Source organism: Rhinopithecus roxellana, chromosome 13 (assembly GCF_007565055.1).
Source record: "Rhinopithecus roxellana isolate Shanxi Qingling chromosome 13, ASM756505v1, whole genome shotgun sequence".
Taxonomy (NCBI): domain Eukaryota; kingdom Metazoa; phylum Chordata; class Mammalia; order Primates; family Cercopithecidae; genus Rhinopithecus; species Rhinopithecus roxellana.
Window position 1 is genome coordinate 59,740,556 of NC_044561.1, and position 26,462 is coordinate 59,767,017.

At 49.7% G+C, this 26,462-nt stretch overlaps 1 protein-coding gene across 1 annotated transcript in view; it reads right to left on the minus strand.

Moving 5' to 3' along the window:
- The window catches only part of IL17RA (interleukin 17 receptor A), a 30,195-nt gene extending 5,946 nt beyond the window's left edge, over positions 1-24,249 (minus strand). Inside the window, exons 1-12 of the mRNA XM_010368889.2 lie at positions 23,980-24,249; positions 11,384-11,408; positions 10,530-10,676; positions 9,594-9,706; positions 8,013-8,139; positions 6,421-6,468; positions 6,163-6,326; positions 4,921-5,004; positions 3,568-3,652; positions 2,444-2,455; positions 2,094-2,195; positions 285-326 (exon numbers count right to left, since the gene is read on the minus strand). Of these exons, the coding sequence (XP_010367191.1) occupies positions 285-326; positions 2,094-2,195; positions 2,444-2,455; positions 3,568-3,652; positions 4,921-5,004; positions 6,163-6,326; positions 6,421-6,468; positions 8,013-8,139; positions 9,594-9,706; positions 10,530-10,676; positions 11,384-11,408; positions 23,980-24,117 (1,087 nt within the window). The 5' untranslated portion in view covers positions 24,118-24,249. The remainder of the gene's footprint in view (positions 1-284; positions 327-2,093; positions 2,196-2,443; positions 2,456-3,567; positions 3,653-4,920; positions 5,005-6,162; positions 6,327-6,420; positions 6,469-8,012; positions 8,140-9,593; positions 9,707-10,529; positions 10,677-11,383; positions 11,409-23,979) is intronic.
- Between the last annotated feature and the right edge of the window lie 2,213 nt (positions 24,250-26,462).

A 26,462-nucleotide genomic window follows, 5' to 3' on the forward strand; every position in this document is an offset into this window, starting at 1 on the left:
AAGAAAAAGAGGCACCAAGCTCTGTTGGTCTGCTCCAGGGAGGACCTCTTTTCACAAGGTACGATGCACCTGCCTTTCTTTCCTTGTCTGAGTGATGCAAAAAAATGGCACCCAGCCCTTGTTATTGGGGGCCCTTGTGAGTGGGGTACTGGAAGGGGGCTTCTAAGTGGGGTCTCCTGAAGGGACTCAGGAGTTAGACCACAGGAGGCAACCCACACACTTATCCCAGGAGAACCCTCCACTGCTTTAAAAATAAGCAAACAGGCAAACCAGGAAATACTGACCGGTGTATTTGGTGTCATTACTGTATTTTTCATTTCCAGGCCCTGGAAAGGAAAAGAAATATACTGGAGTGGTTCTTTGGGAAGAGAAATAGAAACCAGCTCACAGGGTGTCTGCCCCATCCTTGACAAAGGGTGAAGGGTAAGGGCGCAGCCCTGAGACTGAGTAGGGAGGCCAGGTTAGGTGGCTGCACAGGCATGAATCCTGGGTCTGCCACTACAAGCACCATGACCTGGAGCAGTTACCAGTCCCTCGGAAATGCAGCTTCTTTCTCTGTGAAATGGGTCTGTATTTGCTCTCGTTTAATGGGTATTAAATGACTGTATGTGAAGTGCCTGGCATGTTGTACATAATCAACTGGGGCCACAGTTATTATTTTGTAGCACTGATCCAGCTGGGACCCCCAGTGCTGGGGGAGGGGGGGTCTACCCTGGTTCCTCATTACGGTCCTGGTCTGCCGCGTCTCCCTGAAATTTGGCTACCCCGAACTGACTCCAGCTGAGGAAAAGCTCTTCCCCACAAGTGTCTGTGCAGAAGGCATGCATCTTACCACACTTCTTTCCAGAAGCAGCCCCACCAGGCTGCTTGCAACATTTCCTCCTGGTATTTCTGAGGTAAGGAAGGGGAACCCACATACTTAAGCAATTGTTCCTCTGGGAGATGTGATGAAAAAACTGCTCTGCAGGAGTTAACTCCTTAGTGACAGCTGGGATGATTGCGATCCACAGATGACTCAGCAAATGACTTAGAACCTTCATCTCAATCCTAACCCTTTCAGCTCTTCCCCAGAACTGTCAAGACAGCCAAATAACCAGCGAGGCTCCTCCTTGCCTTCACCCCATGGTGGTGTGGGGCACTGTGGGAAACAGAGGTGCAACAGCAGAAAGGAAACCCAAAGCACCGCCGCCACCCTGCCCCAAACCTTTGGAGAGCTGCACAGCCTATGGAGCATTGGCTGAGATACTATTGAATGTTACTGGAACCTCCCATAGGTCCTCCCATGCCTGGCCGGTTATCTTTCCACCACACAATAATGATTAACACCTAATCCTCACGAGCCTAGGAGAGGGTGGAAACAGGTTCCCAGATGAGGGAAGGAGCAGCCTAGGGTCATGGTGGGGCAGGGAAGGGCTGAGGCTGCAACCGGGAGGCCTGCGTTCCCCCAGCTTAGGACTTGGCCAGCAGAGGGCTGCGGGTGGGAGAAGGAACTGGTATGTACTAATCCCTACTAGCAAGCGCCTTCCTCAGCTACTCATTTAACCTTCGTCACAGCCCTGAGAGGAAGGCATTATCAGTGTATTTTACAGAAAAGAAAAGTGAATCCATGGTGTGTTAAGTAACTGGCCTGTGACTACAAGGCTAATGAGGTGGGGCTGGGGTCCACCCCTATTGCTCAGGGCAGCCGGAGCCTTCTCTATCACCCGATGCTGACCCTCACTATTCTCCCTGACCCCAGATGTCCACGTCTGGTGGCTGCAGGATGGGGTTGTTCAGGCTGCTCCGCCTGCCTGGTTGGTCATTCCTGACACAGGGAAACTTCACTCTGGCTCTTTCCAACCTGTTGATTTTAATATTACATTTAATAACAACAAATATAATCGTGGCTAACAGATACTGTGCAAATAGCACATGCCAGGTTCTGTGCTAAGAATTCCTGTGTCTTATTTCATTCAGTCCTTTCAACAGCTTTATGACATGGTTCTCAAGCAAGAACCTGAGGCTCAGAGAATAAAGCGATTTGCCCTGGTAGTGAGTGGTGGTGCTGGTATTTGAGGTGCTGACTCCAGGACGGCCAGAGCCCCAGCCCTTACCGGCTAGCCTCCAGGTCATGCAGACGATCAGCAGGATGGCAGAGCCCACCAGCAGGACGGAGATGCCCGTGATGAACCAGTACACCCACAGGGGCATGTAGTCTGCGGTGAGCAGAACAGCGTGAGTGATGCGACGGGGCCTGCCCTGCCCACCCTGAGGCCCCCGCCCCGCTCCCCAGCCCCAGGCTCTGTCCTCTTTGGCCCTACCACAACAAACCATGGTCTCACCCCCCCTCTGGGCTGGCCTCAGTTCAGCCTTGTCTGCCCGGCTGAGGCAGGGACTTCTTAAGTGGCCCCTGGGGAATGTCCCCTGAGGGCTGCAGTGCTGTCGGAGAGAGATCCAAGCTTACCCGGAATTGGTTCTGCAATGAGAACAGAGAGAAAAGGAGAAATAGTATTCTTGCCGGCCGGGCGCGGTGGCTCAAGCCTGTAATCCCAGCACTTTGGGAAGCCGAGGCGGGCGGATCACGAGGTCAGGAGATCGAGACCATCCTGGCTAACACGGTGAAACCCCGTCTCTACTAAAAAAATACAAAAAACTAGCCGGGCGAGGTGGCGGGCGCCTGTAGTCCCAGCTACTCGGGAGGCTGAGGCAGGAGAATGGCGTAAACCCGGGAGGCGGAGTTTGCAGTGAGCTGAGATCTGGCCACTGCACTCCAGCCTGGGTGACAGAGTGAGACTCCTTCTCAAAAAAAAAAAAAAAAAAAAAAAAAAAAAAAAAAAAAAAAAAAAAATAGTATTCTTAACGCTTCCCAGGCATCACAAAAAACACAACTGACGTCCCTTGAGGGCTTTAATGACATTGGCCCAGCACCAGGCACTTTAGATCCAGGTTAAACTTAATGAAACCATCTACAAGAGACACTTGAATTGTTGGTCTAAGAGGAGACACCTTGCCTCTTCCTTGGGAGGCTGGGTTCTCCTTCCAGCCTGGCTCCATGTATGCGCCTTCTGGTGAGCATGTGGCCGCAGCCTCCTGTGCATTAGGGCATGTGACTTTTGAAAACAGCGTCCCTGGTGTGTGATCTTGGACAAGTTATTCAACATCTCTGTGCCTCAATTTCCTCATCCATGAACCTCGGGTTTGGGGTGGGGGATCCTCTACTTCACAGTATCGTGACTCACAATGAGTGAGAATAAAAAATGGACGGCATGTTGGAGCACTGCGCTTAGTGCATGGCGCAGAACTAGGGCTCTAGGATAAAAACCACCCCATTTTCCAATCCAGAAAGTTGAGGATCAGAAAGATTAAGTATTTTGCCTAAGGCTACATAGCTAATGAAAGACAGCCAGCCAGGAGTCTAGCCCCAGGGAGTGACACTCTAAAGCCCCACTCCACACTTCAGGCCTGAAGGACTCCAAGTTACTCTCCTCCCTAACCACTCCCCAGAACCAGGTGAGGACGCAGCGCAGGCTGGGGGCCCTCAACCACTTGCACTCCCAGTATGGCCTGGGACAGCTGCATGTCCCCTACCTGGAGTGTCTGGCATTTCTGGGCAGGGAACAGTCACGGAGTGTCTGAGGCAGTCATTGAGGCAGCTGCTGAAGAAGGGCTGGATCTGCGGGCAGAGAGGGCAGGAAAAGGGCTCCAGAATTGTAGAGCGCCCATGCCTACCAGCCAGCAGAGGCAAGGTGAGAGGAGGGGATCCTGGCTGGCTACTCCATGATTGCCAGGTGGCCATCATCTCCCTCCAGCAAGGGCGGGTCAGAGGACCCCTGCCCAGGTGAGGGTGGGAGAACCGGACAGGAGAAAGGCAGGGGCAGTGTCTTACCAGGCAAGGAATCCTGACTGGTAGTGGTGGCTCGGTGCCAGAGAGCACAAGCTTTCCCCTGTCCACCAGCAGGAACGCCGGCTGTGCACGCTCCCCACTGCCATCCACACCACACTCTCCACCTGTACACGCTCCCTATTCTCTTCCACACTCCCCACCTGTGCACACTCCCCACTCCATCCACACCACACTCTCCACCTGTGCACACTCCCCACTCCCGTCCACACTCTCCACCTGTGCACGCTCCCCACTCCTGTCCACACTCTCCACCTGTACATGCTATTCCCTTCCACACTCTCCACCTGTACACGCTCCCTACTCCCGTCCACACTCTCCACCTGTACACGCTCCCTACTCCCGTCCACACTCTCCACCTGTGCACGCTCCCCACTCCCGTCCACACTCTCCACCTGTACATGCTATTCCCTTCCACACTCTCCACCTGTGCACACTCCCCACTCCCGTCCACACTCTTCACCTGTACACGCTCCCTACTCCCTTCCACACTCTCCACCTGTGCACACTCCCCACTCCATCCACACCACACTCTCCACCTGTGCACACTCCCCACTCCTGTCCACACTCTCCACCTGTACACGCTCCCTACTCCCATCCACACTCTCCACCTGTGCACGCTCCCCACTCCCGTCCACACTCTCCACCTGTACACGCTATTCCCTTCCACACTCTCCACCTGTGCACACTCCCCACTCCATCCACACCACACTCTCCACCTGTGCACACTCCCCACTCCCGTCCACACTCTCCACCTGTATACGCTCCCTACTCCTGTCCACACTCTCCACCTGTGCACGCTCCCCACTCCATCCACACCACACTCTCCACCTGTGCACGCTCCCCACTCCCGTCTATACCACACTCTCCACCCGTGCACGCTCCCCACTCCCGTCCACTCTCTCTACCTGTGCACGCTCCTCACGCTCCTCACTCCCATGCACACCACGCTCTCCACCTGTGCACACTCCTCACTTCTGTTCACTCTACACTCACCACCTGTTGTGCTCCCTGCACCTGTCCACACCACACTCACCCACCTGAACTTGGTGGCGGCAGCACCCTTTCAGGTTGCGTAGAGTGAGTGTGACGTTGGATCGCTGGTGGAAGTCCTCTGGTCTGGGCTGAGGAGAGAGGCAAGAATGGGTAAGGCTAGTTGGGTAAGAACACACCGTGCCACTGCCACGGAGAAGCTGTCCAGGGCACCCCTTAGTGCAGGGGAGAAATACTTTTCAGGTTTCTGTTCCAGAAAACACTCCATTTTTACATGGAAGCTGGTTTGTTATAAATTCGTAAGTACACTTAGTGACTGGTAAGTCTCTCTCTGCTTTGACTGCTGGGAATGAGGGCAACAAATCTGTGTTCATGGACATCAGTTGTACAGAACCACATAGCACATATTTCCTGCACTGAGCTGGCTTCATCGCATTGCCTTGTCTTCTTTTTTTTAGAGATAGAGTATCACTCTGTTGCCCAGGCTGGAGTGCAGTGGTGCAATCTCAGCTCACTACAACCTCTGCCTCCCAGGTTCAAGTGATTCTTCTACCTCAGTCTCCCAAGTAGCTGGGACTACAGGCATGTGCCAGCACACCTGACTAATTTTTGAACTTTTAGTAGAGATGGGGTTTCATCATATTGGTCAGGCTGGTCTTGAACTCCTGAGCTCAAGTGATCCACCTGCCTTGGCCTCCCAAAGTGCTGGGATTATAGGCGTGAACCACTGTGCCTGGCCTATTTTATGTCATTAATTTACTTTATTTTTTCATTTTCATTTTATTTAGAGACAGGGTCTCGCTCTGTCCCCCAGATTGGGTGCAGTGGTGCCATCATGGTTTACTGCAGTCTCGAACTCCAACTTCAAGCCATTCTCCTGCCTTGGCCTTCCAAATACTGGGATTACAGGTGGGAGCCACCGCGCCTGGACTTATTTCCTTATCTTTAGTTCCCCTTTGTCTCTATTTCCACATTTCTTTTTTTTTTTCAAATCCTCAAATCCTTTTTGTAATAAACAAAGCAAAACAAAAAGAGGACAAGGGAGCATGTAGGGGAGGGAAGAACAAAAAGGACTGAGTCATGGGCAGAACAGAGTCAAATGCCTTTCCATCAACCATAAGATCACTGGGGAAGAAAAAGGGCAAGTCGCCATGATCACTACGGACTAAGCACAGCCCTGAGTCCCGAGTTTCTGGCAACACAGTTCTGTCAGACCAGCAGAGAATAGACTCGGGGCTTGGAGGGGTGGTCCCGAGCTATGCTAGGGGGGTTGAAAATAGCAGAGTTACCGCAGGAACGTGGTGCATGTGCTCAAAGCAGCTGTGGTTCTCCATGTGCGGAAAACTGGTCAGCAGGATCTGGTAATGGGTAGATTCATTCCACAGGGTGAAGCCCACACGCAGCTGCTGGGCCGCCAGGGTCTCCACAGTGATGTTGGGGTCCCACAGGCTGCCTGCCAAGGTCACACGCAGGCTGGGAGTGAGGAGGGGCACACACATGTGCATGTGTGCGCATCCAAGTAAAGCTCTCCCGCGCCAGCCCGTTACCTGAGCTCATGCATGGCGTGGTTACCTTCATTCTGGTGTGCTCGCAGTCTGTCGGCCCAGAAAAAAGGAAACTCATTAAGCCTCTGCCTTAGGAAGTCTGTTCTTTCAGGCTCCTAACACCAGGAACAACACTTAGTAAGTACACTTTTGCCACTGGGATCCTGTCCACTCTGAAGGTGGCCCCTTCAGAGTGAGATCCAGGGCTGGATCCACCTTGGCATGAGTGCTAGCCTGCTTGTCTGATCCTCCTCTCTCAGGGAACCCTCCCGATTCAAGTGCATTCCTCCTGAGCTTGCTGTGGGTGATCAAGCAATCTCGGTCCCCTCCAGTTCCTTCTCTGCCCACCCACAGCTTCTTGTCCCCACTGGCCCTGTCTTTGCACAGGCTGAGAAGACATGTGACAGGTGTGAATCACCATGGAAGGACAGGGACTGAGTCAGTCAACTTTAGGAACAGAAGTGAGAACTGAGGAGATTCACTTCTTCAACAAATACTTATTGAGCACCAACTATGCACCAGGCCCTGTTCTTGGCACTGGAGGTACAGTGGTAAACAAGACAAAGCCCTGCCCCCCCAGAGACTGCAACCCAGTAGAAGAGACCAATAAAAGCAAACGCACAGCATGCAGTACCAGTCAGGGAGTGATGAGCCACATGCGGTGACATAAGGCAGGGTGAGCAGAGAGTGTGTGTGCACGCATGTGTGCAGGGTGTTCCCGCAGGTGTGCAGGGTGTTCCCAGGATGAAGAAGGTCAACACCGTCCTTAACAAGCATTTCCTGACCACCTACTATATGCAAGGCAATTCATGAGGTTCTGGAGATTGTACAAATGGGCAGAAGACCCAGGCTTTGTTCTCAATTGGGCTTCCTGACATAGCTGGCTATGGACAGTGAGAATTGTAGGGAGACTTGAGGCAGGAGAATTGCTTGAGCCCAGGAGTTCGAGGCTGCAGTGAGCTAGGATAGCAAAACTGCACTATAGCCTGGGTGACAAAGCGAGACCCTACCTCTGTTAAAAACAAAAAGAGAGAACTGTAGGTAATAGCTGAGCTTCTGGGGAGGACAGAGAAGCAGAAGGCGCACATACATCAAAGGATGCATGAGAAGAAAAGCCTGGCAGTAATCACAGGCAGCGTGGATAGGCACGGGCAGGAGAGTGCTATGCATGGGACCAGTGTTGGATGATGCAGGCGGAATATGAGGTGGAAGGAGAAGAGCAAGTCATGGAGGCTGGGACCAGGCTGAAGGTAGAGGCTGCAACTTCTCCACGAGTGGCTTGCGGCTTGCCTTTATGGTATTTTCTGGGCAGGACGGGTGCTTCTCTAGATAGAGGGAGGTACTCTGGTTCCCATAAAACTCCTAGGATCTTGGGCCAACATGCACTGTTGTGCCAATAGAGAATGGGCTGTGCCTCAGGGAATGGAGGCTGCAACACACACCAAAGAACTCCCAATCCTGCCCTCTGTTTGTTCTGTGGGTCCCAGGTGCTGGCAATGCCGGCCACTGAGCAGGGGGACTGGCGTCTGTGCCACCTGGTGCCTCATTCTCACAGAGGCTGTTGGGGAGGGAATGTCTTGGGAGGATGCTCTTACCAGGCACGAGGAAATTCTTGGACTGGTGGTTTGGGTCCCCGTCAGGGATGGGCTTGGGCAGGTGGTGAACAGTCACCTCATATTCCTGGTCAGGGTCAACCACAAAGTGGCTGAAGGTAAAACGCCACTGAAGAGAAGGGAGGAAGGAAAGGTGGACGGATTACACACACCTCTGTCACCCATCTATGCCCAAAGACCCCTGTTCCCACCCACTCCCAAACATTCAGCCAAAAATAAGAATAAGCAAAAACCACAACAAAATCCAAAGTCAGGGAACGCAGTACCTTTGTTTTTTGTTTCCTCTGGTCCTTTCTGCCAATTTTTTTTTTTTTTTTAAACCTGGATCTGACCTCATCAGTAGATGGTGAATAAGGCAAAAGAATTTGGGGAAAGTGGAAGTAGTCCTGCCCCTCCCACCTGCCCTCTCAAATTCTAGAACAATAGGTATGACAGGGCTGAGCCAGAGGACTTGGTGCTATGGAGATCTGGCACACACAAGGCAGGTAAAAACTATTTGTCAAATGATTCTTCCTCCTTAAATGGGAAAGCCAGGGATCTCTTGAGGCCATTCTGGTGTAAAAAGGTGCAGAGGACAAGCCAGAGACCCCCACTCACCCTGGGCCAGCAGGCACCTTAGTTGCAACGATATTTGAATTTGTGCTAAGTTATTTTCTGGGTGGTAGAGATTACAGATATTGACTCCATCCCCCATTCTAGTTACCCTGGTGGAGGAGCCAGGGGTCCTTTGCTTCTAAGTGGATGGAGAAATCCGGTTCTCACTATCCACATAGCAGTCAAGTTTGGGGGTCCTAATTTAACATCGGAGAGGGGTTCTGTCTTTGCTGCTTGAGTCTGTGGGAGATCTAACTTATTTTCAAGGGGCCATTTGCAGATTTAAACCAGCAGTCTTCAAACTAAGGCTTGTATCATAATTACTTGAGGATTAAGCACCTGTTGCTGGACCCCACCCTACGAGTTTCTGGCCTGGGAAGTCTGGGGTGGGGCCGCACATCTCTACCAAGTTTCCAGGTGAGGCTGAGGCTGCTGACCTAGGGACCACGCTTTGAGACCCACTGCTTTAAACAAACAAACAAGAATCAACATTTCACCATTTAGCTGTGAGCAGCAAAATGAGACTAAACTGCTGTAGTGCTCATTTGCCCACCTACGGCAGTTCTTTGGGCAGTTCTTCCTTCCTGAAGGCAGGCCCCAGCTTAATCCAGTTTACACATAAAAGATGTTACACAAAGTTACACAAAGATGGCAGGAGGTAGGCCTGTGGAAGTTGTCTTCCAATTCAACTTCCTTTCAGAATGAAAAGCTAGGTAAAGTGGGAAGAAAAAGTCGGGGTGAGTACGTGAGGGAAGCTTTCAGAAATATGCTCTGTCCCTCACTATTGCTCACGGTGGCCACGCCACTTCTCTTTTGACTTCTGCCCATCTCAGGCTGCCATTTTGAATTTCAGACTCTCTCAGCACCTCTCGGTCTTCCCCACTCTAAATCAGGGTCTGAATTTGGGGACAACAAGTCTGCACTGGTGTCATCAGTGGAACACAATCCACTCAGGAGCTGTATTCTTACCCGCTTGTGGTGATGCCTCAGTTTGGACAGAAACTCAAACTTGACGCACAAACGTTCATTGGTGTTCAGCTGCAGGACAGATAACTCTGCACCCTCGAGGTATAGGATGCTGGCTGAAGGACAGAGGGAGAAGAGGACACAAACAGACACAGATCAGCCAAGACAAGTGCTGGGTGTGTCACTTCCCTGTTGTGGTTGTTCACTCCTAAAAGAAAATCTGCCCTGTCTTACCCAACTCTCCACATCCTGTTCCTTTCAGTTCGCTCTCTGGCCTCAGCCCACTGCCTTGCAGACAGTTATTTCCCAGCTAGGCAAGGAAAAATGACACTTTACACTGGGCTAGAAGTAAAGGCTTTACAAATTTGTGGTGAGGGCTTTGACAATCCGGCATAGGAGTCAAACACAGCCATCCCCACCATCCTCACGAGGTTGTGGCAGTCAGCGGGAGCACTGAGGGCGGGGACTTCCAAAAACAACTTCCCGCACGCCCCGTTCACAAATCTGGGGCTAGTGCTCATAAGCCCCAATCGTCCCAATTCTATAACATAAACTCTCTTATTCCTGAATAGGCTCAGGGGATGTTTTAGAAGTGCTGGCCCCTAAATTCAGGGAACAGGCTGACAAATGTGTTGCCATTTTCCACTTCATTTTTGGCACTGTAGTCACAAAATTAACTGCTTGCTTTATTTTTTCCTCAGGGTGCTAAAAATGTTAGGCTGAAGGTAGTCCTTTCATGAAGAATGGTGTGATGAGAAGGTATCACTGTGGGTTAATATCTAAAATGCTGAACAAGTATTAACTGCATGAATCCTTATAGCACTAAATTTGAACCCTCATGTCTGAACACAGAACTGGGAGCCCAATCCTGAGCCTGACTGGGAGAGCCACTTGGAGGTGGGGAGAATCCCCCAAGGCCCTGCTGGCAGGCCCACTCACCGTCTGTCTGCAGTGTCCATTCGATGTGAGCCACGGGGAACAGGTCTCCTTGCTGGGTGTGGGCAAAGCGCAGCTGGATCTGCAGGTCCTTTGGGGAGGAGGGGGTCAGGTTTCGAGGGTGAATCCAGCTGTCATCTAGGCATGTACCTGGCAGCCAGGGAAAAGCAGCACTCAGACTCATAGCCAAGACCCTGAGATGGCCCAGCAGCAGGTACAGAGAGCTAGACAGTAAACAGCTCAGGGGCCTGCAACCTTCCAGCCTGTGGCCCTCGGCCATGTCCTCAGCTTTACTGCCCTGCTCCCTCTTTTCTAACATTTACTGGGGTCACTGTCAACCTCTCAAGTCTAAAGGGAATTTTAGGAGAGAAGACAAAGTACACAAGTTGATTCTGAGATGAAGCTGTGATTGGGAATAAGGGCACAGGTGGGATGCAGTTGTAGTAAGAGTCGCTTTATTTTTATATGTCAGGGGTCTCTAACTGGGCTTAGACACTTGAATATGCGCCTCCTCTTTGAATTAAAACAAAATCAACACCACAGATGTCTCTCACTTTACAGTGACAAGCTGTGGCAAATCAAATTATACTATAGATACAGTAGGACAGCACCCCAGAGAATACTTTCACAATCCAAATGACAGTTCTGTTTCTCCTTTCCTGACTTTTGCATAATGAATGTTCTCGACAGGAAGCGCAGGTGCACGCATCCACAGTTCTCCGGGAACCCTCCTGCGGATGGCTGTAGCTCACAGCCTGAATCTGGAGTGGCATGGCAGGGCTTCTGTCAGAAGTTGGCACCAGGCTCTCACTTGATTAACAAGGCAACAACAAGAAGATCAGAAAAAGATGACTTACTGTTCTTGACTGTGCAGTTTAGCCCCTGTGGAAAAAAGAGGGTGGTTATTACAGCTGGGAAAGGGCTTGGATTCACCCGCCAGGGCCAGATGCTCTCCGCTGGCTCATTCTCAGGAATGCCGTTTACACAGCTCGCCCTTCTCACTTTTTGGGGAATAGGATGAGGAGTGAGTCCAGTGAACGGCAAAGGGAATGGTGTTTTATGAGGAACTGCTATGAGCTGGGGCCCTGACAGCTTTAAAAGACACTGAGAAGGTTCTCTTGGAGGGCCCTGGGAAAAGGGCCCCTTGGTCTCCTGAGGTTTCCAACCTTCCTGGATAACACCGCTGCAAGAGGTGCGAAAGGGGTGAGGGGCAATATTTACAGTTTCTGTGACAGATCTGTTGGGGAACATTCACTAAGTCCCTACAAAGTCTCTAGGGAAAGTGTGCCAGGCCCTGTTCCATGTGGTCATGATGAGGTATTACCCTCAGCCCATTTTGCAGATGAGGAACCTGAGGCACCCATATTACATTATACTGCCTCCCTCCTGGGCAGGATGTGTTAACTTTCCAACCCTGAGGAGATCCTGATGGCCAAATTTAGAAGCCCTAGTAGGGAAATGTAACCATTAGGCTTATGTGTTGCTGGCTGACCTACTTTGGAAAACACATACACACACAGATACATACCTGGCACCTGGGGTTGAGTCCCCTCCCCAAGCTTTAATTTATCCAACTATAAAATCAGAATAATCGGCCGGGCACGGTGGCTCAAGCCTGTAATCCCAGCACTTTGGGAGGCTGAGACGGGCGGATCACGAGGTCAGGAGATCGAAACTATTCTGGCTAACACGGTGTAAACCCCATCTCTACTAAAAATACAAAAAAAGTAAGCCGGGTGAGGTGGTGGGCGCCTGTAATCCCAGCTACTTGGGAGGCTGAGGCAGGAGAATGGTGTGAACCCAGGAGGCGGAGCTTGTAGTGAGCTGAGATACGGCCACTGCACTCCAGCCTGGGCGGCAGAGCAAGACTCTGTCTCAAAATAAAATAAAATAAAATCAGAATAATCATAGTACCAACTCTACAGCATTGATGAGCATTAAGTGATAGAAAGAGAAATGCAGAACTTTGGGGTGAGGGTGGGTTGGTGCTGATGGTGTGCCTGTAGAGAGTCGTTCACTTTTCCCTTCTAGTATGTCTGCATTATAAAACCTTTCAAACAGTGGGAATGTAGTCATGGACTACACAACCGAATGAATCTCAGTGCTGCAGCCCTGCTAGACAGGCAGCTCCCTAGAAGCAATGGGAGAATCACTATGTCCAGAACCACCTCACTGCCTGTGAAATGAGGCAAACTGTGCCCTGTGTCTGGTTCATAAGGGGTGCTCTGTAACTAATGGCCCCCTTCTCTGGAGCCTGGCATAGAGTAAGAGCTTAATAAATGGAAGCTACTATTATGATGAGCAGAGGTCCCCACTCATTCAGACTTGGTGGCTGCAGCAAGGGGAGGCCCGAGAAGGAGCTCAGGCTCAGGTATCTCCAGTTCTCTAACCGGCAAAACAGACCAAACGCATCCTGCAGTGGAAAGTCAGATGCTGAGGCAGACCAGAAACACAATCTCAAGGTCAACAAAGTGACTGGTGTGAGTAGGGTGCTGAGGCTGACACCTTCCTCTCTCTTGAGAGGGAGCAGAGAGGTAGTGCTAAGCACAGGACAAGACCCCATGCCACCAGGGTTCACTTACAGAGTGGTCACACACAGGATGACATCTGCAGGCACCCAGCATTGACTCTGAGCGAGCTACTTCACCTGGATCCTCCTCTGGGACCCCAGTTCATAAGCGCTCTTGGCCCTGTTCAGCTCCTGAATTCTCCCCTACAGGTCCCCGGCAAGCACCACCACCCCACTAGGGGGCTCCGCACATGTTCCCGGCAAAATCCACCTGGCTGCCTAGGCTCACACTAATAAATGTCACTCTTTCCTAAATGGCGAGAAGATTAACTCCCCTGAGTCCTCTCATTTCTCCTCTCCCTTAAAATTCCTAGGATGTGGAGGATAAAAAAGTGGTTCTTTCACCTTGAGATGGGGAGCTCTTTTAGAGAAGGCAAACAGATTGTTTGGAGTAACTTCCTACCAGCCACTGGGAGCTACTCAAAAACACTGCAGGATGTGCCCATGATGAAAAGCTCCTGTCTTCATGAAAACCAAGAGGAAGGTGGAAGGGTCTGACAACAGTCGGTTGATTCCCAGTGGTGCAGACGGGTGTCCTCCTCTCATTCCTGAGCTGGAGGGAAATAGTGGGTATGCCCTACGGAATACTGTTTTTGGTCTTGGTTTCTGATAGTTGTGGTTGCATATAAGTCTTTTACTTCAGTTACTATTAGGTTTATAGTTTTCATTCAAAACAGCTCTGAACCTTATCATATACCTCTCCAGCACTGATTACTAGGTTTGGCGCATTGTTCTTTTGATATTCTGCTAGATTACATTTGCTAATATTTTATTTAGAATTGCATGGATTTATGTTCATAAATGAGACGGGTCCAAAGTTTTTCTTTTTGTATAAGATTTGTCAAGTTTTAGAATTAAGCTTATACTAGCTTTTAAAAAACCGGATAGCTTCCCCTCTTTTTCTGTGGTACTGAATGCTCATCAATAGAGAATGGCTGAATTAAGGTGAGATCTAGTTTAAATCTAAATGTCTATCAAACTAGAAATGGCTGAATAGATTGCTATCTACAATGGAATATTATGCAAATATTAAAGAGAATGAGAATTAGTTGCAGAGACATCTGTTTGCCTGCAGATGGCTGGAATGTGTTGATGAGTGAGGAAAATAAGTTGCAAATAACTTTTTATAGTATGATCCCAATTTCTATGGAAACAAGTCATGAAAAAGATCTCTATATATATGAGTATAACGTAACTGAACGAGAATAGAAACGTGAACAGGTATGTATCAGGTGTTAACATAGTTTGCTGAGGGCAAAGGGGACAGAAGCAGAGGAGATGGATCAAACTGAGACAGATCAAAACTGAAAAATAAACATGTAAGTGAAACATAGAATAAAAATTCTGTTAGAGGTAATAGCGCATTGACCATATACACATATTTTCTCCCTCTCTCCAAACAATATAACAATTATAGGAAAGAAATTTTTTTTTGTAAATTCTCAAAGACCAAAGAGCCAAACTCAGTGGACAAGAGATGTGAACAAAATTTTAAAAGTCCTTTCCAACTTGGCCCCAGCAGCATAGCTCCTGTAAAGAAGGGTGCTGGCCGGGCGCAGTGGCTCATGTCTGTAATCCCAGCACTTCTGGGAGGCTGAGGTAGGTGGATCACCTGAGATCAGGAGTTCGAGACCAGCCTGGCCAAGAGATGGTGAAATCCTGTCTCTACTAAAAATACAAAAATTAGCTGGGTATGGTGGCGCATGTGCGTGTAGTCCCAGCTATCTGCGAGGCTGAGGTGGAAGAATTGCTTGAACCTGGGAGGCAGAGGCTTCAGTGAGCCAAGACTGTGCCACTGTACTCTATCCTGGGCGACAAAGCAAGAATCTGTCTAAATCAACAAACAAACGAACAAATAAAGGGCTATTCTGTCACCTGCCACCAATGAGGTGGTGACACCAGAATATGAATGGTTTCTCAAGCATACACATGGAGTGGACGTCAAGCAGTGTGCCCCTTGGTCACTCAGAGAGACCCAGAACTTTGCCATGAAGGAGATGGGGACTCCAGATATGCCAACATCAGGCTCAACAAAGCTGTCTGGGCCAAAGGAATAAGGAATGTTCTATACTGTATCCATGTGCAGCTGTCCAGAAAGCATGAGGGTGAAGATTCACCAAACAAGCTCTATACTTTGGTTACCTGTGTACCTATTACCACTTTCAGAAATTGACAGTCATTGTGGATGAGAACGATGTTGTCAAATAAAATGATAAAACCTCAAAAGTGAACAAATGAATGAATAAATAACTGTTCAAGTGGCAGCAGAGTAGGCAGCTGGCTCGTGCCGTGGAGGAACTTCTGTCTGAACGCTGCAAAAGGGAGTTACTGATAAGGAGGCCAGGGGCCTCAGAACCTTATAACCCTCAGGGCTGAGGGGCAGGGAGAATTAAGTGAAGGTCTACGTATGGAGTGTTGGGAACCTTATCTTCTCTTTCCCTGCTCTGATCTCAGAATGCTGGCAACCAGGCCCAAAGAAAAGACTTCCAGATTTCAGCATTTGGAGGTCACCCAACAGGCCAGGTTCACCATTAGCCTGATCTCCTATACAGTAAAGTCCAAGGTTCAATAAACCTTAACTACACAGAGCATTTAATCAGCTCTTAGGACTTCATTCTTAAAATATTCTCAGACATCCAAGGAATACCAGATATTTGAGATAGGTTTTCTGTATGAAAAATAGATCAAAACAACTAAAAAATACTCCTGGAAGAAAAAAAAAAACACAAAAAAACCCAAAAAACCAATGCTGTTAACTTGATTAAAACAGACAAGTAAAATTCTTCTAGCCCCGAAGAGATACAACACTGCATCTGTGAAACAAGGGCAGGACACTGTGGAGAAATGAGCAGGCAGAGAATGAAAACTGAACCCTGAAACTCAACAGAAGAAGTTCTACTGAATAAAAATTCAATAGAAACGTTAGTCTATGAAATTGAGGACATTTCTCTGAAAGTACAAATAGAGTAGGAAAAAATACATGTTTTTTTTTTTTTTTGAGACAGAGTCTTGCTTTGTCGCCAGGCTGGAGTACAGTGGTGTGATCTCAGCTCACTGCAACCTCCGCCTCCCGGGTTCAAGCTATTCTCCTGCCTCAGCCTCCCAATTAGCTGGGATTACAGGCATGTGCCGCCACACCCAGCTAATTTTTGTATTTTTAGTAGAGATGGGGTTTCACCATGTTGGCCAGGATGGTCTTGATCTCCTGATCTCGTGATCCACCCACCTCGCCCTCCCAAAGTCCTGGGATTACAGGCGTGAGCCACCGCGCTCGGCGGAAAAAACTATATGATTATTAGAGATTCAATTTAGGAAACAAAATATGATTTGACTAGATTTCTAGACAGAGATTAACGAAATAACAGAAGGAAGAAATTATCTTTTTGTGCCGGGCGCGGTGGCTCAAGCCTGTAATCCCAGCACTTTGGGAGGCCGAGACGGGCGGATCACGAGGTCAGGAGATCGAGACCATCCTGGCTAACACGGTGAAACCCCGTCTCTACTAAAAACTACAAAAAAAAACTAGCCAGGCGAGGTGGCGGCGCCTGTAGTCCCAGCTACTCGGGAGGCTGAGGCAGGAGAATGGCGTGAACCCGGGAGGCGGAGCTTGCAGTGAGCTGAGATCCGGCCACAGCACTCCAGCCTGGGTGACAGAGCAAGACTCCGTCTCAAAAAAAAAAAAAAAAGAAATTATTTTTTAATAAAGGAAAGAAAGAAAGAAAACATTCTGGAAGTGAAGGACACATATTCCCTGAGTGTGGAAAAACTCAAACTGTATTTTTCCTCTGCCCTAACATCACCACAACAATCAACAGAAGTCACAGAAGACTTGTGTGACTACATATTGGGGGTGGTTTTCTTCCCACCACCAAGCGAGCAATCAATTCTGCAGCAGACACCAGCTGGGTATCCTCCAATTTAATTCTGACACTATTTGGAGACAGCATCAGATCCCACAGGTTGAGTGCTCAGTCCCCAGGACTGCCCACCCCCTAGACACCAGCGGTTTAAGTCTGGGCCTCCAGAACTTCTAAGACCAACTGAGTTCAATTTGAGGTTCTCACGCTCCTCTCTTTCAGTTCAATTAATTTGCTAAAGCTGCTCAGAGAACTCAGGGAAACACATTTACCAGTTTATTTTAAGGATATCACAAATAATACAGAAGAAAAAAAATGCACAGGGTGAGGTATAGGGGAAGGAGTGCAAAGCTTCCATGCCCTCCTCAGGTGTACCACCCTCCAGGAGCCTCCATGTGTTCTACTACCTGGAAGCTTTCTGAACCCCGTTCTTTTGAGTTTTTAATGGAGGCTTCCTGTGAGCATGATTGATTAAACCACTGGCCATTGCAACTTCAGGGGACCTTCAGTCCCCTCTCCCCTTCCCAGATGTGAAGGGTAAAGGGGCAGGGCTAAACGTCCTAGCCCTCTAATCCTACCTTGGTCCTTCCTGTGACCAGCCGCATCCTGAAGCTGTCTAGAGGCTGCCAGCCACCAGTGAGTCATTAGTATATAAAAGATACAATTTTGGAGATTCTAAGGATTTTAGAAGTACTATGCCAGAAAAAGGGGTTGAAGACCAAATACATATTTCACAGTACCACACTGCCAAATTAAAAAGGTAACTAAATGGCCTGTACAGAAACAACAACAAAGACCCAGACCAAGGCCCCACATCTTGAAACTATTGTAGTATCAGGAATAAAAAGAAGACCCTAAAATTTCCAGAGTGTCATAAAAAACAGATAAGAAACATAATAACATTGACTTTCTTAGCATCTGCACTGTTTGCTAGAAGGCAATAAAGCAATGCTTTCAAAATTCTGAGGGAAAATTATCTTTAACACAGAATTTTCATACCCCGCCAAATTATCAGAAAAAGGTATGAAGGTAGAATAAAGATATTTTGACATGAAAAGACTTAACATATATGTTCCTGATATGTATGTCTAATCCATCCCTCATGCATATTCTTAAGAAATTACAGGATGATATTCTCCAGCAAAATGAAGGAGTAACCCCTGAGGAAGAGGACACAGGGTCCAGGACATGGGAGATTTGACCATGATAGGATGTCTGTTCTAGTCTAGACCTGTTGTGCCACAGGTCTAGAGAGCACAGACCTTGTTGGGGCTGCAGAACAGAGTGCTCTAGGAGGAAGTTCTCTGGGGACAGGCGGGGATGGAATTGATGGAATATCTGATGATTTGGAGGGGAAATGATATGACAAGTCTGAAAGGACAAAATTAAGACTAGTTACAGGAAATTATGCAAGTGAAGAATTAAAGCAATTATTATCTCTGGGGCAGAAGGGGAGGGAATTGTACCAGAAAAAAAATATAATCAAAGTACACTTACTTGCCTCAGCAAAGATTACTTGTTATAATAATACAAATGCTGACTATTAATTTAACTAAAATCATGATTTAACTATAATGAAAGAAAGGGAGAAGTGGTGGCAGAAAGATAATGTAATTTTCATCTATTAGAAGTCAACAGATAATACCTAAATTTAACAAATCATGAATTAACAGTATAAGCATGTTTAGAAATATGGAGGTATATGTCAGAAGAATTAACTAAAGGAATCATATTTGGGGAGCAGTTTCAGGGGTGGCGCAGGGATCTGCTGTTTTTTGTTTTAAACATCTTAGTACCATTTTTAAAGGAGGATCATCATACATAAATTGACAAAAATTAATGAAAAGATAGAAATTTATCTATGATGTAATGCCAAACAAATGAAAGGATTGAAAAGTAAGATAAATGAATAAAAACATTAATTTGTTTAGTGGAAGAAAGAGTAGACTTTTTTTCCTTATAATTTAATTTCATGGCTCACGCCTGTAATCCTAGCACTTTGGGAGGCTGAGGCAGGTAGATTGCCTGAGCTCAGGAGTTCGAGACCGGCCTAGCCAACACGGTGAAACCATGTCTCTACTAAAATACAAAAACTTAGCCAGGCATGGCTGTGTGCACCTGAAGTCCCAGCTACTCAGGAGGCTGAGACAGGAGAGTTGCTAGAACCTGGGAGGCGGAGACTGCAGTGAGCCGAGATTGCGCCACTGTACCCCAGCCTGGGTGACAAAGTGAGATGCCGTCTCTAAAAAAAAAAAATTAAATATCAAATTACATAACATTTTAAATAAAGCAAAAAAAAAAAAAGTGGGATCTTCTTTGGATATTACTAAGACGTATCTTCTCTTGTTCAACAAATTCCTCTCCAATTGTCATCCCTAATGTCAAACCACTCATTCTTTTTTTTTTTTTTTGAGACAGGGTCTCACTGTCGTGCAGTGGCATGCTCAGGGCTCAGTGCAGTGTTGACCTCTTGGGCTCAAGAGATCCTCCCACTTTAGTCTCCTCAGTAGCTTGGACTAGAGGCAGGCGCCACACTTGGCTAATTTTTGTGTTTTTTGTAGAGACAGGGTTTTGCCATGTTGCCCAGACTGGTCTTGAACTCCTGGGCTTAAGTGATTCCTCTGCCTCAGCCTCCCAAAATGCTAGGATTACAGGTGTGGGGCCACTGCCCATTCTTTAAAAATAGCAGAATCAGAACATTATGGATGAGCTACCTGCTTGTGAATGGCATTACGTGAGGCCTCTTGCAGAAATCAGAGGAGGGATGTCATGAAAATGAAGGTGACAGCAGCTGATGTTTCCTGAGCTTCTCTTTTGTTCCAGGCATCATGCTAAGCACTTTGTACATATATCTCATTTGATCTTGACAACAATCCTGTGAGCTAAGCACCCTTATCCCAATCGTACTGATGAAAAAACTAAGACCCAGGGAGGTTGGGTAAGTGGCCCAAGGTCCCACAGAGGTGGCACTCACATGACAAAGTTTTGCTCCAGAATACATGATCTTAATCACTGCTGTCTTGTCTCTCTAAATAACAAAAGGGGCCAGGTGCGGTTGCTCACACCTGTTATCCCAACATTTTGGGAGGCCGAGGCGGGCAGATGAGGAGTTCGAAACCACTCTGGCCAACATAGTGAAACCCTGTCTCTACCAAAAAAATTTAAAAATTGGCCAGGTGCATTGGCTCACGCTTGTAATCCCAGCACTTTGGGAGGCCAAGGCGGGTGGATCATTTGAGCTCAGGAATTTGAGACCAGCCTGGCCAACACGGTGAAACCCCAACTCTACTAAAAACACAAAAATTAACTGGGTGTAGTGGCACACACCTGTAATCCCAGCTACTTGGGAGGCTGAGGCAGGAGAATCGGTTGAGCCTGGGAAGTGGAGGTTGCAGTGAGCTGAGATCGCGTCACTGCACTCCGATCTGGGTGACAGAGTGAGACCTTTTCTCAAAAAAATATATAAAATAAAATAATTGGCTGGGTGCAGTGGCTCACGCCTGTAATCCCAACACTTTGGGAGGCCGAGGTGGGTGGATCACTTGAGGTCAGGAGTTCCAGATCAGCCTGGCCAACATGGTGAAACCCCATCTCTACTAAAAATAACAAAAATTAGCTGGGCATCATGGTGCACACCTGTAGTCCCAGCTACTTGGGAGGCTGAGGTAGAAGAATTGCTCAAACCTGGGAGGTGGATGTTGCAGTGAGTCGAGATGGTGCCACTGCACTCTAGCCTGGGCGACAGTGACTTTCCGTCTCAGAAAACAAAACACAAAAAACAAAAATTAGCTGGGTTATGGTGGTGGGCGCCTGTAATCCCAGTGACTCGGGAGGCTGAGGCACAAGAATTGCTTGAACTCGGGAGGTGGAGGTTGCAGTGAACTGAGATTGCACCACCACTCCAGCCTGGGTGACAGAGCGAAACTCTGTTTCAAAACATAAATAAATAAATAAATAAATAAATAAATAAATAAATAAATAAAGGGACACCTCCAATAGGCCACTATTCTCTACCCACAAGGTGAAGGTTAAGAGGAAGAAATGAAAGATTGTATTCAATTCTGTGCCTCAGTGAACACTACTGAGTGCCTGATAGAGAAAGTGGGCTTTGAACTTACAAGCACAGCCTGCTCTCAATCTCACCTTAGCACTCATTAGCTGTGCGACCTTGGGCCAATAACCCAGCCTTTCAAAAGCAGGTTCATCCTGTCAATCTTGTAAGCTGTCACGAGCATGGGATGAAGGGATACTTGTGAACCACCGGCACAGTGCCTGGCATAAAGAACACAACTTTGTAGACTCTGGAAGAGTGGCATGATGAAAGTGGCTTCTGGCAAGCAGAAGGTAAAAGTGTTAAACTGAGCAGTTGTTCTACAACCACAAGCCAAAACCGCAAACGCTCAGGAAAAAAGACTCTGTAATGAAATACACATCCTGTCTATGAAATCACGTGTTAACATTCACCCTGACCAACTCTTAAGTTGCTGCTGTCTTTCCTATGGGCATTCCTCCAGGCTGGCGGTCATGGGAAACCTGCATGACACCTAGGCAGGGAGAAGGGCTAACCAAAAGGAAATGCCCAGGGAAATGCAATTATTGATGGTTTCTCATGTATTGATTTCTGTGGGGAAATCAGTCATCCCGGTTTTGAGGTGCTAACCCCAAGCAGCTGGAATCAGCGCTATGGTTGGTCTCAGCTTGCCACTACTTTCCAAGCAGAGCTGACCATTCTGTCCTTCATTCGTCTTTTGTTCAGTCAACACACATGTATCAAGCCCCTGCATCCTGTGCTCCAGCACTGAGCTAGGAACAGGACAGGTGTGCAGAAGCCTCCTCCCTGTCTGAGGATAGTCATGGAGGGCTAAATCTAACTGGGCTTTGGACAGACACTTACATTCTGGAAAGTGGCACTGACTTACTTTGAGAAGGCTCACCCAGTCCTGTCTTTGTGGAAACGAGGGAACCCAGGGCCAGGCAGCCTCAAAGCCCAAGACCGCAGAGACAGTAAGTGCGATGCTGTCTGCAAATCCAGGTCCTCTGGCCACCTCTGTGGACTTCCCTCCTCCATTGCATCCACTAAAACACTAGTGAGGGAGAGAAATTTGTAGGGTGTGTTTTCTTTCTTTTTAAAAGAACTAGTCAGTGGAGCCCAGAGCTGTCTATCTCTGGAGATGAGCTGTCTGTGAGCCAGGTATATACAGAACAGAGTGAGAAGAAGGAAGAGAACGAGAGACTGCAGATAAATATGAACAGCAAGCATCTCTCTCCAGCCCTCCCTGGAGCCAGGCTGTGCTTCTGCTCCTGACTTGCAGTTGCTTCACTGTGCAGTGAAGGTCAGAGCTCAGCTCCCATGCCACACACAGGGGAGTCCCAGCCCCACTTCTGGCATCTTTTCTCACTGTCCTATTACACAGACCCTCCATTCCGGCCACACACCGTCTCCTGTCCCACCTAAGGACCTTGGCTCAGGCCCTTTCCACCACCTGGAATGCTCCTGCTACCCCCACAGGGATGCCCAAATGCCTTTTCCATGACGGACACCCCAACTGGAAGCAATTTTTCTTTTTCCTGGAATTCCGTACACATACCAGTTGTGCAAGTAGCTTTGCTAGACAGTTCCCTAACTTCAAGCCTCGTTCCTCCCTGAGATGGGTTAGGTCTCCGGATATTAGGGTCCCCAGAGTATTTATTTATAGTTCCAGTTCCCAGTATGGCGCCCTGTACTCTGCGGGCACCTGAAGAATGGCTGTCAACCCAGGCGCACCAACCCTCCGTATCAGAACGCTTCATACACAGCCTGCAGGAGGGGACCAGCAGGGCAGAGGGACCTGCTTCGCCCAATAGTGGAAGTCACAGGACATTTCTCAACATCATTCACGTTAAAAACTTTTTTTTCTTCCTGCGAAATACTCACTCACCCTCCACTCTCTTTCGGTAAATCCTCCACAAAATTAGATAAGGAGAAATATCCCTTTGTTTTACATCCTCTGACTCAGATACTGAGCATTATTCCTTGGGGTCAGCGGTGGCAGTGGAGGGGAGGAAAGATCCCCTTGGGGATGCGGGGAAGAGGAGAGTATTTTGCGGAGGGGCACAGCGCTTTGCTGTTTTTTCTTTTTTTTCCCTTAAGATGGTCCCGGCTCACAGAAAGGCCACTACCTGGCAGGCGGGTGGGTCACTTCCTGTGGGCGCATCGGGGCTACGACTTGACAGCTATAAACGTTTGATCCTCCCACTGCGCGCTCACCGGGTTCCCAGACCCAGGTGGTGGTAGTGGGGGGTGGGAGAGGCGGCAAGAGCGCCGTCTTAAGAACCATCTGCTCCTCCTCAGGGCTTCGCACCTCTGGGGAGGTGGCTGTTAGCCGCCCTCGGCAGAGCCCTCCCCGAAACCTGGTGCCGCGTCTCAGCGCTCCGGCTCCCGCAGGCCGTAGCTCTAGGGCAGCGGGGTCCCTCTGTGGGGCGCGGGTGAGGGCTTCCACCTTCCGCACGCACGACGTGAGCTCGCCCGGCTCCGTCGGCGGCATGAAGGGCACGGCTTGAGGGAAGCTCCTGAGGGTGCCATGGGCCTCCCGAGGGCCGACCGTGCCCCGCTGGGGGACGTGCGGGCGCACGGCGTGGAGATGGGTGAAGACCCGTCCTGGCTCCTCCCCGGGCCCCTTCCCCACAGACCCTTTCTACCAGCCCTGCCCGCCTCTCCGGCCTGGCCCCGCGCCGCGGCCTCCTTCCCGAACTCCGCGGCCCGGGCGAAGGTGTCACTCCCGCCTCCAGCCACGACGGCGGGCCAGGTTGTGCCACACGAGCCGCGCGATGTGCCACCCCCCCTCTACCCCCATTCCACACCGAGGGTCCTCCCCAGGCTCCGCGATATCTGTACCCAAGTTTCTTAGCCCCTCAGAGCCCGCGGTGCGGACTTCCTGCCTCCCCAGCCCGGACGCGTAGTCCCGGCCGTGCGGCCGTCCAGCCCTCCGCGATCTTGCCCGGCGCCCGCAGCATCCTGACGGCGGCCGCTCCCCCCGTCGAGTCTCACCGGCTGGGAGCAGACCAGCGCCGGGTGGTCCAGGAGTCGCAGGGAGGCGCCACCCGGGGCCAGCACGCCCAGGAGCAGCAGAAGCCGTCCCAGCGGGGGGCCCGGGACAGCGGGCGGCGGGCTGCGTGCGGCCACCATGGCCCCGGTGGCGTCGCGGAGGGCTCGGCCCCGATGGGGACGCAGCGAGCGAACGTTCTGGGGCTTTCCTTTCCGTGGTGGAGTTCGAGTCAGCTCCACTCAGCTCGCTTCCGGCTTCCAGCCCGGGCCCAGGGGCGGGTCCGGCCGAGGGGAGGAGTTTAGGCTAGGACGGGGAGGGGTTTAGGGTGAGACAGGGCCCTCCCCACGTTTCTCCCTGCGCCTCTCCTCTCGGCCCTCTGCTTGGTCCTTCCGGCGTACGTCCCCGGCCCTCCTCCGCCCGCGCGCCCGAGGTGCGCTCCTCCCGCTGCTCCTGGGCCTGGCCCGTCGCGCCCCTAGTTGCACCCGCGTCGGGCTAGCGTCAACTCCAGTTGGAGCCTCGCCTGCCCCCACGCGCACCCTCCACGCTGGCCGTGCCGCAGCAACTGTCGATTTTAATCCTCCGTCCTCACTCACTGGATTCTTGGCCCTGTTCAGACTTCTTGTTTCTCTCCTGGGTCATTGGACGTCAAATCCCAACTTGGGATTCCAGGAAGTCCGTTTTCTTAGTCTCTGTCCCTTTTATTTTTATATTTTATTTTATTTTTAGACAGGGCCTCCCTTTGTCTCCCAAGCTGGAGTGCAGTGGTGCAACCACAGCTCACTGCAGCCTCGGCCTCCCGGGCTCAAGCGATCCTCCTGCCTCTGCCTCCTGAGTAGCTGGAACCGCAGGCCTTATCCCATTTTATTGTCCCCACCCCTTTGCCTGGTCCTGCTCGCTCTGCTTTGCTTGGCTTTGCTTTCTCTTTCTCAAGACAAGGACAGCTCCGGGCTCCAGGGAGGAGGTGACAACAGTCATTTCCAGCTTCCTGGCTCGGACTCAGGGACACTGAATTCCTGGAGGGCAGGCAGTTACCTGGTTCTGTGCGACTCTGTGTCCCAGCCACGCCTCAGAGAGTCGTTACTCCCCAGAGGGTCGCTCCACGGCCGCGGAAGCTGTCGCCAGCGAATTACACATTTCATGAGTTTCCTTCTTAGCACGCGTGCAGCCTGTGTCCTCTCCTCCCTGGACCCTCGAGGACCCTCCCAAGCCGGCCCGCGCTACCCCTGTCCTAGGTTCCTGCCTCGAGCCCGTCCTGCGGTAGTTCATCCACACGCTCCTGCCCATTCGCTTCTCCTCCCTTCCTCCCAAGCCCACCACAATCCGCTTTTCCTTGCCTATCAAGTGCGCCTCTGCCTGCCCTGACACGCACGGAGTCTACACTCACGTAACTTTTCCCTGTATTTTCCACTGCCCTCGAGAGATGGGTTTTTTCGCTGCCGGAAGCACCCGCCGACCCCCAGCGACATCTCCATGAGCCCCGCCCGCAGACACGACCCAGCTGAATGAAGCCTGAAGCTCAGTGGTCTTCAAATATCTTTGTTTGTCTGTTTCTAAAAGAATTTTGGAAAACTGCATCCTCTCATGCATTTTTAAGATAACGTCTAAAATTCTCCATCCTAAGTCTAAATAGATGTAGAGGATGTAACTGTTACGTAAAAATCAGCGGTTGTCGTGGGCAGCTTCTAAGATGGGTTCTCGGATCTTACCTCCTGGGAGTCACGACCTTCTGAATCCTCCTCCCGGAGTGTGGGATGGACCCAGAGGCTGGGTTCTAACAATAGAATATGAATAGAAGAAGACAAAAATGATGAGATGTCACTTACAAGATTAAGCTGCAAAAAGATCCTGACTTCTGTCTTGCCCAGCCCCTCCCTCTGAGCTCCTAGCTCTTAGGGAAGCCATACTATGAGCCCTCCTGGGTGGGGCCCGAGTGGCAGAGAATGAGAAAGGCCTCTGCCCACTGCAAGACACTGAGATTCTCATTTCATCATTGCCATTCTTAGTACATAATTGATAAAAATAATGTAAATATAATACACGTTAGTAAACATGAACTGTCATTTGAAATTCATTTTCTTCCTGATTAGTTCATGTATCTGTGAACAAATATTGCTTATTCATAGAACAAAACATTTAGCATTTAAAAAAGTTTTATTACTATTCTTTTATTCTATTATTATTATTGTTATTTTGAGACGGAATCTTGCTCTGTCACCCAGGCTGGAGTGCAGTGGCGTGATCTCCACTCAACTGCAAGCTCCACCTGCCGGGTTCACGCTATTCTCCTGCCTCAGCCTCCCGAGTAGCTGGGACTACAGGCACCCGCCACCACGCCCGGCTAATTTTTTGTATTTTTAGTAGAGACAGGTTTCACTGTGTTAGCCAGGATAGTCTTGATCTCCTGACCTCATGATCCGCCCGCCTCAGCCTTCCAAAGTGCTAGGATTACAGGTGTGAGCCACCACGCCCGGCCATTATTTTTCTT